Source organism: Leopardus geoffroyi, chromosome C2 (genome assembly GCF_018350155.1).
Source record: "Leopardus geoffroyi isolate Oge1 chromosome C2, O.geoffroyi_Oge1_pat1.0, whole genome shotgun sequence".
NCBI classification, from domain to species: domain Eukaryota; kingdom Metazoa; phylum Chordata; class Mammalia; order Carnivora; family Felidae; genus Leopardus; species Leopardus geoffroyi.
This window is the reverse complement of record NC_059333.1, coordinates 82,351,637-82,368,068: the sequence shown is the minus strand read 5'-3', so window position 1 is coordinate 82,368,068 and position 16,432 is coordinate 82,351,637. Positions and strand designations below refer to the sequence as shown.

General features: G+C 39.4%; 1 protein-coding gene across 1 annotated transcript in view; it reads right to left on the bottom strand.

Moving 5' to 3' along the window:
* Window positions 1-1,685: 1,685 nt before the first annotated feature.
* The window catches only part of EHHADH (enoyl-CoA hydratase and 3-hydroxyacyl CoA dehydrogenase), a 47,674-nt gene continuing 32,927 nt past the window's right edge, over window positions 1,686-16,432 (bottom strand). Inside the window, exons 6-7 of the mRNA XM_045502710.1 lie at window positions 11,855-12,196; window positions 1,686-4,712 (exon numbers count right to left, since the gene is read on the bottom strand). Of these exons, the coding sequence (XP_045358666.1) occupies window positions 3,451-4,712; window positions 11,855-12,196 (1,604 nt within the window). The 3' untranslated portion in view covers window positions 1,686-3,450. The remainder of the gene's footprint in view (window positions 4,713-11,854; window positions 12,197-16,432) is intronic.

Here is a 16,432-nt window from a genome sequence, read left to right as displayed (position 1 = left end):
GAAATAGAATATCCTGGACAGGTTTCATCATATTAACCACTGTTGTATGTAGAACCCAACAAATTTAAATGAGGTTTGCCTCCTTTGATATAAAATAAGAAAAAATGAACTCCCATTTCTTCTTTCCACATTATATAGAGAATGTTAGTCTTTAACTTTTACTGGGTCACAGACACTTTGAGAATATGATGTAAGATAGGGTATGTCTTCTAAGAAAGACACTCAGATACATATACACAAACATTAGTGTAAATTTTTAGGGATTATTGACTCATAAAATCTACTCATAGACACTTTAGTTTCAAAGCCCCAATCTAGAGGGTAGTGTAGTTTTAAGAACTCAGAATAAAATCCACTCAGGGACGCCTGGGTGGCTCAGTCAGTTAAGCGGCTGACTTCAGCTCAGGTCATGATCTCGCGGTCTGTGAGTTCGAGCCCCACGTTGGGTTCTGTGCTGACAGCTCAGAGCCTGGATCCTCTTTCAGATTCTGTGTCTCCCTCTCTCTCTGCCCCTCTCCTCCTCGCGCTCTGTCTCTCTCTCTCTCAAAAATAAATATTAAAAGAAAAAAAAAGAATAAAATCCACTCAGTGTCTAAAGAAGAAAAAGTGTGTGTGTGTATGTGTGTGCATGCACTTTAACATTAATTTGAAAATAAGTCACCTTGCAGACCAAGCTGCAAGAAATTACAGAAATATTTTCTTTTTTTTAACGTTTATTTATTTTTGAGAGACAGAGAGACAGACAGCGGGAGTGGGAAAGGGGTGCAGAGAGAGAGACAGAGAGACAGAATCTGAAGCAGTCTCCAGTCTCTGAACTGTCAGCGCAGAGCCCAACGTGAGACCCCAATCCACAAACCGTGAGATCATGACCTGAGCCGAAGTCGGACGCTTAACCGACTGAGCCCCCCACCAAGGGTCCCCAGAAATCTTTTCCATTGTTGTCTTTTTTTAAGATTTTATTTTTTATTTTATTTTAACTTTTTTTTTCAACTTTTTTATTTATTTTTGGGACAGAGGGAGACAGAGCATGAACGGGGGAGGGGCAGAGAGGGAGACACAGAATTGGAAGCAGGCTCCAGGCTCTGAGCCATCAGCCCAGAGCCCGATGCGGGGCTCGAACTCACGGACCGCGAGATCGTGACCTGGCTGAAGTCGGACGCTTAACCGACTGCGCCACCCAGGCGCCCCTATTTTATTTTAATTTTTTTAATATTTATTTATTTTTGAGAGAGAGAGAGAGAGAGAGAGAGAGACAGAATGCAAGTGGGGGAAGGGCAGAGAGAGAAGGAGACATAGAATCCAAAGCAGGTTCCAGCTCTGAGCTGTCAGCACAGAGCCCTACATGGGGCTGGAACTCATGAATAGCAGGATCATGACCCGAGGTGAAGTCAGACACTTAACTGACTAAGCCACCGAGGCGCTCCTAAAGATTTTATTTTTAAGTAATCTCTGCACCCAATATGGGGCTCAAACTCACAACCCCAAATCAAGAGTTGCATGCTCTACTGATTGAGCCAGCCAGGCGCCCCTTTTCTATTGTTATCTTTAATTTCAAGGACCAATTTATATAAAAATCCAGCAACATACAATTTAAAAATTATTCTAAATTAAACTACAATTCAAGGCACACTCTAGGGTTTTTGTTTGTTTTTGTTTTTGATAACAGAAAACATATTCATTCCACATTTCTCTATCAGAACGTTTGATAATTTTATTTGGGTTCACAGGTGAAAATACTATGAAAGTTCATTTACATCACACTAAAAGACAACTTGAGCCCATTTGTTTATTTACTTATTTACTGACAATTCTGAGGAATAATTCACATACCATACAATTCACTCATTTAAAACTACACAACTCAGTGGTTTTTAGTAGATTCACAGAGTAATGTAACCATCACCACAATAATTTCAGAACGTTTTCGTCAACCCAAAAAGAAACCCTGTCCCCATTAGCAGTCACTCCCCATTCCCTAGCCCCTAATTATTCCAGTCTTAGGCATCCTACGATCTGCTTTCTTTCCCTACAGGTTTGCCTACTTTGGAAATTTCATATAAATGTCTATACAATATGTGGCCTTCTGTGATTGGCTTTTTTCATTTAGCATGACATTTTGAAGGTTCATCATGTTGTAGTAAATATCAGTACTTTACTTCTTTCTATGGCCAAATATTCTATTATATAGCTATACTATACTTTGTTCATCTATTCACCAGTTGGTGGAGATTTAGGTTGTTTCCAACTTGGGGCTCCTACGAAGTACATTACTATAAACACTTGTGTACAAGTTTTTGCGTTGACCAGCCCATTAAAAGTATAAAGAGAACTCTTATAATTATAACAAAACTATACAGAATTTATTTTGCAGTCATGTCAGACTTTTCAAGATTCAACAGTTTGCATATCCGGCATCACAAAGCTCATCATGACCGGGAAATTGGCATCATTACTTTATCATAGAATCAGAGGAGATTAGATGTTTTCTAAGATCCCTTCTTACATTAAATCAATAAGGATTACTTTCTGTTTCGTCTTCATGCACAGAAAAGAAAGATAGGTTGTAGACATCTCCTGGTCCTGCGGAAATTATCAACAAACATTACTGAGCGCCTTACAAGCAGCAAGCACAACTGTGCACATGTACCTGGGCTGTAGATGGAAGTAATACACCAAGTATGACTTGCCAAGCTACTCTGAGTTCCCCATTCTAGTGTGAAGTACTTGACTCCCTCACTATTTCTCAACTGTGTTTTGCCCACTTTAATACTGTTATGCTTTTGACACTCTTCCTCTCTTTCTGGTAACTACTTCTGCCTCTCCTTGAGCAACTTTCCATTCTCACTCACAAAGACCCTCATCGTTGATTCAACCCTGCCAACTATCTCCCCTCCACCTCGCAGACTATGGACTAAACTTCATCACAGCTTTCCATGCTGGATTAATGCCCCTCTGGACTCCAGGTTTGCCACATGCTGTGCAAGATGCTCAGGAGGTGCACAGTGGATGTTTGTTGAATGACAGATCCATAAGATTTCCTACCAGTGCCACGTGTGTGAGTTTTAAAGGGATAAAATGAATTTGTGGCTTAGTTGCATTTTTCAGTCATTAATTGATGACACCCTTCTCCAATGATCAAAGCACTTGGAAGCCTCAACTTATTCATGAGTCTCTTTCCTTGGCTATTTTGGTATTAACACAGTTTATTCAGTGGGATTGAAATAATTTACTCGATAGGGACAGATTCAGAGGCATAGGAAGCACACTCCTAAAGATTTGACCCATTAGAATAATCAGACAGAAGACCCAAAGAGAAGGTTTATCTAACCAATTATTTCTTTTGCTTTGTATTTCAGAGCAATCTTACTTTGGATTTTCAGATTTAATTTCAGTGAAATTCAGTGAGCATCACCTGATGTCAGCATGTGAGGCACAACCTGGAAGGCTGAATCACAATTTACTGCTAGGGGGTCCTGCCAAGCTTTGCCATTCTTTCAGAGGAGGGTTTCCTAAGGAAGCCAATTTTTTCAGATAGTCACAGGGCTCTAGTTGTGGAATATCAAGATTCTGCCTATAATATTTCTGCAACTTCTCTAGCACTGTCGGCAACCCAACTGTGGAGGCATAGAACATGGGCCCACCCACGTGCCTTGGCCATCCATACCCATGTAAATAGACAACATCAATGTGCTCTGGAGTAGCAGCTATCCCTTCTCCCAAGATACGGAATGCTTCATTGATGAGTGAATATAAGCAGCGCTCAAGGATCTCATCCCGGCTAATGATGCGTGGTTCAATGTGATAGGTTTCTCTGTACTGTGACAGAAATTCAGAAAGCCAGGGATCAGGTTTGTGAATCCTACCCAATGGCTTATCATATTGGTACCAACCCTTACCTGTCTTCTGGCCAAATCGTCCTAATTCACAGAGCATATCGGGAATTGGGCAATATCTCTCATTGCCCCGCTTTCGGGCAGGAGTTCCTGGAGGCAACATAGGTCCAGTAAGGCCTTGCCCTTGTCGACATTTCCAACCCACATCCAATCCAGAAAGATCTGACACTTTAAAAGGTCCTATTTTGAAACCAAACTCTTCTAGCACCTGGTCTATCTCTTCTGGCTTACTGCCTTCTTCTAACAAGAAATATGACTGATTGTAATAATGCTTTAACATTCGATTGCCAACAAATCCCTTACAGTTACCTACAACTACTCCAATTTTTTTAATCTTTTCTGATAAATTCATAATTGTGGCAATAGTAGTAGGGGAAGAGTATTGGCTGGGAATAATCTCTAACAACCTCATGATATGAGCTGGTGAGAAGAAGTGAGTGCCAATGACCAAGTGAGGGCGATCAGTGGAAGAAGCAATCTCATCAATGTCCAGGGCTGAAGTATTGGTGCACAAAAAAGTTTCTGGCTTGCACACAGCTGACAATTCAGCAAAGACTTGCTTCTTCAAGTTAATTTCCTCAAATACTGCTTCAATGACTAAATCTACACCACCAAGCTCTTTCATAGACGTAGTTAACCTGGGTTTTGGTCCTGACCAATGGTGGCTGCTATGCTGCATTTTGGATGCTTCCTTTTCCAAAACGGAGGTTATTATCCCATCGGCAGTCTCTAGCTGTTTCTTGTCCAATTCTACAGCAATCACAGGGATCTTGGCCTTTGCAAAAGAAATGACGATGCCTCGGCCCATTGTTCCCAAGCCTGCAGATAAGAGTGAAGCAGAGAAAGAATGATTCAGTGATGTTGGGAACTGGAAAATACTCAGTAAATGAGAGGCTTCTGTGGCAATGGGACATTTAAAGAGATCAATTCAAGGAATACAAATAGAAGCCGCATTCTTGGTTGAAGAGGACAACCTTCCCTGATACAGAAGGACTGTTCTTTGGTCAAGGGTATATGAGTAGCTGCTAGAACCTCCAAACAAGCTCTCAAGAAATACAAATGGATTGAATATTAGTTAAGATTAGGCACTGTGTTAAGTGCTCCAGAGGATGGGACATTCAGTAATATTCACACACACACACTATTAGAATTAATAAGCAAGTTCAGCAAGGTTGCATTATACAAGATCTATATACAAAAATAAATTTTATTTCTACATACTAGCAATGAACAATCTGAATATGAAATTAAGAAAACAAATCTGCTTACAATAGCATTAAAAAAAATAAAATACTTCACAATAAATTTAAGAAAGAATTGTAAGACTTGTACCCTAAAAAACAGAAAACATTGTTGAAATAAATTAAAGAAGACCTAAATATATAGAAAGACAACCCATGTTCATAGATCAGAAGACTTAATATTGTTAAAATGGCAACACTACCCAAATTGATCTGCAGATCCAATGTAATCCCTATCAAAAATCCAACTGGCTTTTTGCAGAAATTAACATGATATCCCTAAAACTCATATAGAAATACAAGGAATCTAGAATAACCAAAATAATATTGAAGAGGAAGAACAAAGTTGGAGGATTCACTCTTCCCCATTTAAAAATTTATGACAAAGCTATGGTATTCAAGACAGTGTGGTATAAGGATAGACATAATAGAGCAATGAAATATAATTGAGAGTTCTGAAATAATCTCATAACTTATGGCCAATCAATTTTTGATAAGGGTGCCAAGGTAATTCAATGGGGGAAAGGATAGTCTTTTCAACAAATTATGCTGGGACAACAGGATATCCATATGCAAAAGAATGATGTTGAGCTCCTACCTCACATCATTTACAAAAATTAATTCAAATTGGATCACAGCCTGAAGAGTTAAAACTATAAAACTCTTATGAGTAAATCTCCATGACCTTGGATAAGGCAATGGTTTCTTAGACATGATACCAAAAGCATAAGCAACAAAAGAAAAAAATAGATAAATTAGACACCATCAAAATTAAAAATTTTTGTGCTTCAAAGGATGCCATAAAGAAAATAACAAGAACCATGGAATCATATATCTAGTAAAGGACTTGCATCAAAATATATAAAGAACTCTAACAATTCACACAAGATCCCTCATTACTACCAGGATGTAGAAGATGCAGAGAACAACTGTAAGGCCTTGGAGGAGACTGTCGAGCAGGTGCTGGCAAACTATGGTCTGAGGGCCAAATCCATCCCACTGCCTATTTTAGTACTGCCGGTGAGCTAAGAATGGCTTTGCATTTCAAATAGTTGAAAACAACAACAACATAAAAGAATAATATTTTCTGACACATGCGAATTATATCAAATTCAAATTTCAGTCCCATAAATAAAGTTTTATTGGAACACAACCACACTAATTTGACTCCATATTATCTATGGCTGTTTTTGTGTGCAGAGTTGAGCAGTTGTTAAAGAGATGATATGGCCCAGAAAGCCTAAAATATTTATTATCTGGCCCTTAACAAAAAAAGTTTACTGACTCTCTCCAAAGGAGAATGGCAGAGCCATTAGTTGGAAAAAAAACAACAACAACAACAACAACAACAACAACAGAAAACAAAACAAAACAAAAAAACTGGTCTTAGATGACCATATGGAGCAAGCAGGAAATAAATCTTTATTGTGTTAAACCAGTATTATCTATTACAGCAGCAGGTTATCTGTTACCTAACCAACCCATTGTGGATGAAACCATTTTGTTGATGAAACCCATTGTGGATGAAACCCACTGACCAGCTTTGGGATTGGTTTTGAATACAGAATGCTATCAGTCATCAGAAATCATTGTTTCTCTGGGATATACTTAATTTTCAAATTGTATTAACTTACTTAATATAACAAATATATTACATTATTTGAAAACGTTTAGTTTTCCAAAATTAATAAACATCTGCATTTCACTCAGTAGCAAGAAGGCTGGATAGCTCTCACTGCTATGGCAACTTGTATCCTAAACTTTAGCCTGGGTAAATAGGAGGTAGAGCATGGCGTTCAAAACCCTGGCCTCCTGGCTGTCAGTCTCAAGCTCCACATCACATTTCTACCATTATAGAAATTATAATCTCACAGAGACAACAGGGACTAACAAGACGTAGCGTGAAAGCAATTTGTAAAGTGTAGCGTAAGGTAAGTGATATCTCAGAACTGACAACAGAGCAGGGAAGGAAAGGCAACTTCTGAAGGTATAGTTCTTTTTTTTTCTAATGTTTTGTTTATTTATTTGTGAGGGAGAGAGAGTGAGCACCTGAGTGGGGGAGGGGCAGAGAGAGAGAAGGAGACAGAGAATCGGAAGCAGGCTCCAGGCTCCAAGCCATCAGTGCAGAGCCCAACTCACACACCAGAAGATCATGGCCTAATCCAAAGTCGGATGCTTAACCAATTGAGCCACCCAGGTGCCCCAATAGAGTTCAGTTCTTCAGAGCTCATCTCTTAGAGATCTGCTAAATGACCTTTGGCTACAAATCCACTCATAATCCAAACCATAAATGCTTTTTGTAAGTGTCCTAGCCATAATTTTAGATTCTCTTTAGCTCGATGATAAACTGACACAGATCATTTAATCACTGAAACCAAAACATACATGAAAACACAATATGTATTTCTCTTTAAAAAGTTCTTAGCTCCTAATTTTTCTTTTCACAAACTTGTGTCTCCAAGATCTCACAAACAAAGGGCTGAAAAGCCAAGCTTTTCACTGTTGGGAATTACCTTTTCAAAGGTACATATTATATTGATATTGACTTTAGTTTCCTAATTTTTCCTCATTAAACACATATAGACAGGAGCAAGGAGTCCTGCTTCCCTAACAACCTATTGTCTTTAACTGCCATGGAATTAAATCTGGTCAAGAACCTCTTCTTTTGACAGAAGTAAATAAAGAATAAGGGCTGCTTTCACTACTGGTTCTGCAGTTCTAGTCCACTGCAGTCTCCTCCCCTTTTGATGGCTTTGAGAGCGCCCAGCCCTGTTCTGAGAAGCCTGGAAATGGGCTCGTGGAAGTACACAGTTGGGGTTTTGCCAGAGGGCAGAGTGAAAGGGCGGTAAGTCATGGAGTGTTTGAAGTCACTGACAAGAGTGTGGCTGACATGATGACCCTGGAAATGAAATCTGAATGGACAAGAAAGTCAAGATAAGGGGAGCTGATCAAGTAATGGATGCAGTTGGAATAACCAACTAAAAGATGTGGGAAGATACAAGGTTGTGGGGTAAAGGTTGGATTTGGAATTTCAGAGGTGGAGGAATATTCAGGGTAAAGACAAGACCCATGGTAAAGGCATGAGTAGGGGTCATGGAATTGAAGTATATGAACATTACTGGATCTGAGGAGGCAAAGGCACCTGGAAGGAACAGGACTGGATGCATTGTCCACACAGATGATGAAGACAATCAGGATGGCAGCTGGATTGGGGAGAAAGTGGATAACTGTGAGCCAGGTACCAGAATTTTCAGCCAAGTGGAGGTGGGGGTGGGGGGCGCAATACAGTAATGAGGAGGGACAGAACGATAAGAGCAGATGGCAGAGCTACAGAGGAGTGTCTTGAAAGAGATAATGGTCTGAGAAGGGAATTGGGAAGTGCCACTGGGGCTCCTGGGCCGTGAAAGATGCAGTAGCATTCTCCTGAGAGGGGTGCCCAGAGTAAGCAAGGTTTCAGGCAGGAGACAGACAAGGAGTCATTAGTGAAGCAGAAGAGGCTGTAGGAGCGTTCCAGAGGGCACTGGGTACAGTGGGAGGCTGAATCACAATGAACAAGTACAGGGCAGCATGGGGACACACATGAAGAAGGGGGAGATGACCAAACTCTCACTTTATTTGTATCCAAGTTATCATCTATGTATTTTAAATGCTTTTTCTTCAAAAAATTTTTTAATGTTTATTTATTTTTGAGAGAGAGAGAGAGAGAGAGAGTGCAAGCAGGTGAGAGGTAGAAAGAGAGGGAGACACAGAATCTGAAACAGGCTCTTGGCTCTGAGCTTTCAGCAGAGAGTCCAACATGGGGCTTGAATTCACAAACTGTTGAGCAGGAGCACAGCCGAAGTCAGACATTCAACCAACTGAGCCACGCAAGTGCCCCTTAAATGCTTTTACAAATATTTTTCTGAACAATATGGGGTACACTTAAAAAAAACAACTTCAGGGGCACCTAGGTGGCTCAGTCAGTTAAGCGCTCAACTCTTTATTTTGGCTCAAATCATGATCTCACAGTTTGTGAGACTGAGCTCAAATCATGATCTCACAAACTGTGAGATTGCGCCCTGCATTGGGCTCTCCACTCATAGCGCAGAGCCTGCTTAGGATTCTCTCTCTCCCTCTCTCTCTGCCCTTCCCCAGCTCTTTCCCCCTCTCTCTGACTGAAAATAAATAAACAAACTCAAAACCAAAAACAGAAGCAAAACAACTTCAGACTTTTAGACATTTCATGTCAGACATGAATTTAGAATCTTTTTATAAAGGCTCACAACAAGGAACTAGGGAAACTCTCAAACAATGATTGACCAACGCAATACTGATATATTTCACCTTTGCAATTGTATTGCATTAATTATTCTTGGCGTGAAGGAATATAGAGAAGAAGAAACAGGTTAAGTGCACTTCAACTAGGAATAAATATTGGTGCTGCTGAAAAAGCACAAAAAAAAGGAACATTCATAGTTCTCTGTCTCACTCTCTCTATCCACCTTGTTTAAAAACTGTAACTGGGGGGTGTCTGGGTAGCTCAGTCAGTTAAGTGTCCAACTGTTGATTTCAGCCCAGGTCAGGATCTTATGGTTCATGGGATTGAGTCCCATGTTAGGTCCTGTGCTGACAGCACGGAGCCTGCTTGGGATTCTCTCTCTCCCTCTCTCTCTGCCCCTCCCCTACTGTGAACATGTGCTTCTTGCTCTCTTTCTCAAAATAAATAAATAAATAAGCATTAAAAAAAGTCAAAAGTGAGCAGAGTCCAGACTGGAAGGAGCACAGCGTGACTGATACAATAGGCCAAGAAGATGTTGAGCGGGCTCTTTTCCTCCAAACTGGGTTGGTGCTGGACAGCTGGGTGAGGGTTAAGAAAGCTGACACTTTCAGGAAACTATGGACTTCCTCCCCCAGAAGACTGTACATAAGCTGACACATATAACATTTTGCTTACCATTTCCGGGGGTTTAAAATCCACCAGAGACCCTTTATCCAATATGTCATTTGCAAATATCTTCTCCTATTCCATCAGTTGCCTTTTAGTTGGTTGTTTCCTTTGCAGTGCAGAAGCTTTTTATCTTGATGAAGTCCCAACAGTTAATTTTTGTGATGGAATAGGAAAAGGTATTTGCAAATGACATATTGGATAAAGGGTTAGTATCCAAAATCTATAAAGAACTTACCAAACTCAACACCTGAAAAAACAAATAATCCAGTGAAGAAATGGGCAGAAGACATGAAGAGACACTTCCCCAAAGAAGACATCCAGATGGCCAACAGACACATGAAAAGATGCTCAACATCGCTCATCATCAGGGAAATACAAATCAAAACCACCTTGCAACACTACCTCACACCAGTTAGAGTAGCTAAAATTAACAACTCAGGCAACAAGAGATGTTGGCGAGGATGTGGAGAAACAGGAAGCCTCTTACACTGTTGGTGGGAATGCAAACTGGTGCAGCACTCTGGAAAACAGTGTGGAGGTTCCTCAAAAAATTAAAAATAGAATTACCCTATGACCCAGAAATAGCACTACTAGAAGTTTATCCAAAGGATATAGAAGTATTGATTCATAGGGACACATGTACCCCACTGTTTGTAGCAGCACTTTCAACAATAGCCAAATTATGGAAAGAGCCCAAATGTCCGTCAACTGATGAATGGATAAAGAAGATGTGGTTTATATATATCATGGAATACTACTTGGCAATAAGAAAGAATGAAATCTTGCCATTTGCAATAAGGTGGATGAAACTCGAGGGTATTATGTTAAGTGAGATAAGTCAGTCAGAGAAAGACAGATATCCTATGTTTTCACTCATATGTGGAATTTGAGAACCTTAACAGACCATGGGGGACGGGAAGGGGAAAAAATAGTTTCAAAGAGAGAGGGAGGCAAACCATATAAGACTCTTAAATACAGAGAACAAACTGAGGGTTGATGGGGGCGGTGCAGGAGAGAGGGGAAAATGGATGATGGGCATTGAGGGATGAAGCATTTGCTGGGATGAGCTCTGGTGTTGTATATAAGCGATCAATCATGGGAATCTACTCCCGAAGCCAAGAGCACACTGTATACACTGTATGCTAGCTAACTTGACAATAAATTATATTTAAAAAAAAAAAAAATAAAATCCACCAAAGACCATTCTTGGGTCAAGACTAAGAGCAAAGGAAGATTAGGAAAGTGGCACAAAGAAGCTAATCAGAGGGCTAGCTTCTGAGGAAAGAAGACGTTTTGTTTGGGAAAATCGCTGAGGGAAAAATTAAGGTCACTGTTTCAGGGTGCAGAGAGATTTGAGGAGAGTGATGTTGAATGATGAGAAGTGAATGGATCCAGGGACCAGAAAGGCAGAGCCTTCATTCCAAATACCTAGCTATAAGAGTGATAGACCATACCTTGAAATGTGGCACAAGTAATAACCATTGTTGGGAAACCCAGGAGTGAGAGATTCATGCAGGGAAGAGGAGGGGATGAGTAAAAAATGTCCAGAGTCTGGAGTCAGACAGACCGAATGTAGACCCTTACACCGCCTGTGTTTAGCTTACTGTTGAGAAGGTTGGTGTCTCTAGGCCTTACATGTAAAATGAAGATAATTCATGGGCTGGGGTGCAACATAAGTTAGCTACACAAGTAACATGTTTAGCATAGAGTCTGATACCCAGTGGCCCTAAGCAAATGGTATCACTTTATATGTGCAGATTTGGAAAATGACTTTAACCACACTACGTTCTTACCGACAACACCAACTGAGGAGATGGGCCGCGCTGACGCTGTTTTCCAGGATGCTCCAGAGGGAGCTGACCACTTATTTGCCTTCCTCTCAGCAAAGAAAACATATTGCAGGGCTTGAGCCTGCCCTGATTTCTGAAGGTACATAAACAGCTCCTCTTCCTTCTTGATGCCCACCTCATAGGGATACTGTACAGCAGCCTGGACTGCACGGACACAAGTCTCCTGAGAAAGGCACCCAGGATGCTGCTTCCGCATCTTCAAAAGGGCTTCACTGAAAATTTCGTCCATGTTGGGCAAGCTCTGAATTGGCTTGTTGCAGAGTCTACGGGATTCTAGAGATTGACCTTCCAGAAATAAGAAACATAATCACATCTTTGGAAATGTTACTTGTACCAAAGGAATATGAGCAAATAATAACAATAATAACAATAATATAACCTATTCAAATACAAAATTAAATGCTATTCATCAAAATACTTAACGTAACACTAATATCAAAATATCTGTTATCTTTGCACCTTAGTCCTGCAAGATAGAATTCAACAGATTCAAAGTAATTTTCAAGTTACCTAATTTCGGCATAAAAATTGCATTTTCCTTCTGTTCCAAAACCGAGACAGTGTTATAGTAGATGAAATATTAAACTCTCCGTAGGTTTCAGGAAAATATTTCTGAGTTAAGAATATTTTAAATCCAAAATAATCTTAACTCTGTTCCTAACAGTAACAAAAATTTAAAAACACCTAGAAAAGAAGGCAGTGCTATATTGGTGCAAGGAGAGATGTACAAATCAGTGGAAGAGAACTGAGTGTTCAAAATTTAATCCTGACAATGAGAGCCAACTGATTTTCAACACAGGTGCCAAAACAATTCAAGTGAAGTAAGGAGAGTTTTTTCGATAAATGGTGCTGAAATAACTGGATAGCTACATGCAAAAAAAAAAAAAAAAAAAAATGGATCCTTACCTAGAACCATATACAAAAATTAACTCACAGTGGATCATAAATCTACATTGAAGAGCTAAAACTATAAAAATTCCTAGAAGAAAACAGAAAAGCTTCAGGACCTCGGGTTAGGCAAAGTATTCTTAGCATAATCCATGAAAGAAAAAAATCAATAAACTGAACTTCATCAAAATTAAAGACATTGCACTTCAAAGAACACCATAAAGAAAAAGAAATGATTGGGGCGCTTGGGTGGCTCGGTCGGTTGAGCATCCGACTTGGGCTCAGGTCATGATCTCACAGCTTGTAAGTTCGAGTCCTGCATCGGGCTCTGTGCCGACAGCTCAGAGCCTGGAGCCTGCTTCGGATTCTGGGTCTCCCTCTCTCTCTACCCTCCTCCGCTTATTCTCTGTCTCTCTCTGTCTCAAAAATAAATAAACATTAAAAAAGAAAAAGAAAAAGAAATGATAAGCCATAGACTGGGAGAAAATATTTGTATGGCAGGCAGAGTAATGCCCCCCTCCCCATGTCTACTTCCTAATCCCTAGAACCTATGGGTATGTAACCTTACATGGCAAAGGGACTCTACAGATATGATGAATGTTAAAGAACTTGAGATGTGGAGAGTATCCTTTATTGTCTAGATGTTCCCAACCTAATCACATGAGTCCTTAAAAGAGGAGACCCTTTCCCAGCTATGTGGAGAGAGACACTGGTGAGGAGGAAAGGTAAGAGAGACACAGCATGGGGAAGGTTTGACCTGTTGGTGATGAAGTGGCTTTGAAGGTGGAGGTAAGAGGCCAAGAATCAGGGAACTCAGTGGCCTCTAAGCCATTCATTTCAACTTACAACCAGCAAGAACTTGGAGATGTTGGTCCTATAACACAAGACACTGAATTGTGCCAACAACCTGACTGAGCAGGAAACAGATTTTCCCCTAAAGCTTCCAGAAAGGAGTACAACTGCAGACACTGGATTTTAGGCCAGTGAAAACCTCCCACCACACTTCTGACCTATAGATCTGTAAGATAATAAAAATTGGTGTTTAAACTGCGAAACTTGCAGTAATTGTTATCAACAGAAGACTAGCATGATTTACAAATCAAATATCTAATGAAGTATTTGTATCCAGAGTATTTAAAGAATTCTTGTCTCTCAATAGTAAGAAGGCAAACAACTCAATTTTCTAAATGGGCAAAATTTTGAGGGATATTTCACCAAAGAGGATATATGAATGGCTAATACATATGTGAAGAGGTATTCAATATCATCAGTCAATAAGGAAATGCAAATTCAAACCACAGTGATAAAAAACAAACAAACCATAGTGAATGTGGTAGGTAGTCTCTAAGTAATGTCATTTTTGAGATTAAGTTACAAAAAGACTGGCTTCAGTCTCGTTCACCCTCTCTTGCTCTCTCACCTGTTCATTCTAATGGAAGCCAGCTGCCATATGTGAACTGCCCTTTGGGGAAGCTCATGTGGCAAAGAACTGAAGGAGACCTTCAGCCAACAGCCAACGAGGAACAGGGCCAACACACCCTATGGGACTGAATCTTACTAACAACTACTTGAATGAATTTGGAAGCAGATTCTCCCCCATTCAAGCCTTGAGGTGAAAAGAACCAGAGGCAATACCTTGAATGCAATCTTTTGTGAAACCCTAAACCAGAGGACCAAGCTAACCACATCTACATTCCTGACCCACAGAAACTGCCAAATAATAAATGTTTGATTTTAAGCAGTTACATTTGGGGGTAATGTGTTATGTAGCTAGAGAGAACTAATATAGACCCACTAGAATGACTACTATCAAAAAGACATCACTACCAAATGTTGGTGATGATGTGGAGTAACTGAAATCCTCAGACATTACTTGTGAAAATCTACAACAGTATACCTACTTTAAAAAGTCTCGTAATTTTTTAAAAAGATAAGCTTATTGTTCAACTGAGCAACTTCACTCCTAGGAATCTACCTAAGAAAAATGAAAACATATTTCCACATAAAACTTGTATATAAATGTCCAAAATAGTATTATTCATAATAGCTCATCAACTGATGAATGGATAAAAAAATGATGTGGTATAGCTATACATTAGAATACTATTCAGCAATCAAAACACTATCAGCAAACTACTGATACATGCTACAATTCAAATGAGCCTCAAAACATTATGCAAACTGAAGGAAGCCAGATACAAAAAATTACATATCACATGATGCCATTCACAGTAAATGTCCAAAAAGGCAAATCTATAGAGACAGAAAGATCAGTGGTTGCCTAAGGCCAGGGGTAGGAGGGGGGTAAGCTGCAAAAAGACTTGAGGGAAATTTTGGGGGTAAAGACAAGTCCTAAAACTGATACATGGTGATGGTTGTGCAACTCTATAAAGTGAATTATGCATCACTAAAGCTGTTTTTAAAAATGCCTAGAAATGAATTTATCAAGAAATATACAAGACCTTTAAGAATGTAACTATACCATTTTATTGAAGAACATATAATAAGACCTTAATAAAGACAGACTCATGTTTCTGGATATAAACATTTAATAGCATGAAAATATAAATATTTTCCATATATATTATATATGAATTTCTCATTAGAACCCTTGTGGTTCTGTATTAAAAAAAATAATAACTCAACGGGGGCACCTGGCTAGCTAGCCAGTAGAGCATGTAACTCTTGCTCTCAGGATCGTAAGTCTGAGCCCCACAGGGGTCATGGCGCCTACTTAATAATAATATTAATAAAAATAAAAATAATTTGGGGCGCCTGAGTGGCTCAGTTGGTTAAGCATCCGACTTCAACTCAGGTCATGATCTCTCTGTGAGTTCGAGCCCCGAGTCAGGCTCTGTGCTCACAGCTCAGTGCCTGGAGCCTGCTTTGGATTCCGTGTCTCCCCCTCTCCCTGCCCCTCCCCCACTCACACTCTGTCTCTCTCTGCCTCTCAAAAATGAATAAATGCTAAAAAAAAAAATTAAAAAAACTCAACAGAATGATTCTAAAGTTTGCATAAAAGAATAAATGTGTATTAAAACATTACATTATATGTTATATATTAGAATATACTTACATAAAATTCCTAAAAACCTGTTATGTCCTGTTATAATGTTATCAGTCATAATTTTAAGATGTATGTCACAGAAATAACCAAATTCTCTTGTCACCTGCAATATAATAAACTCTCTTGTCAACTGCATTATAAGAAACACATTATCAGATCTTAAAATAAAAAGAATAAACGTGTAACATATTACGAAAACTGTTGTCTAAACCACTATACCAGAGACTTTTTTTTAAAAAGTGCTACCAACTCTTCAAGGATACACCATTATATCAAGAAGGTACACTTCAGTTAATTAGACAGAAAACCTACCAGGCCTTATAAAGCAGTTTCACCATAAAAAGGTATATGAACGTGAACCTGTCTGGCATTGGTGTGTTATTATGTGTGCAGGGGAGAGTGAGTAAGGTTTGGATTTAACCATGTACGCATGTAAATTTATCTGTGAGGCATTGTATAATCTCAAAAAAATTTTTTTAACCTAGGAGGCAACAATACTTCTTTAATGCATGATTACTAAGTAGAATTGAAAATAATGGATTTTTAAATTAATGCTTTCCCATATG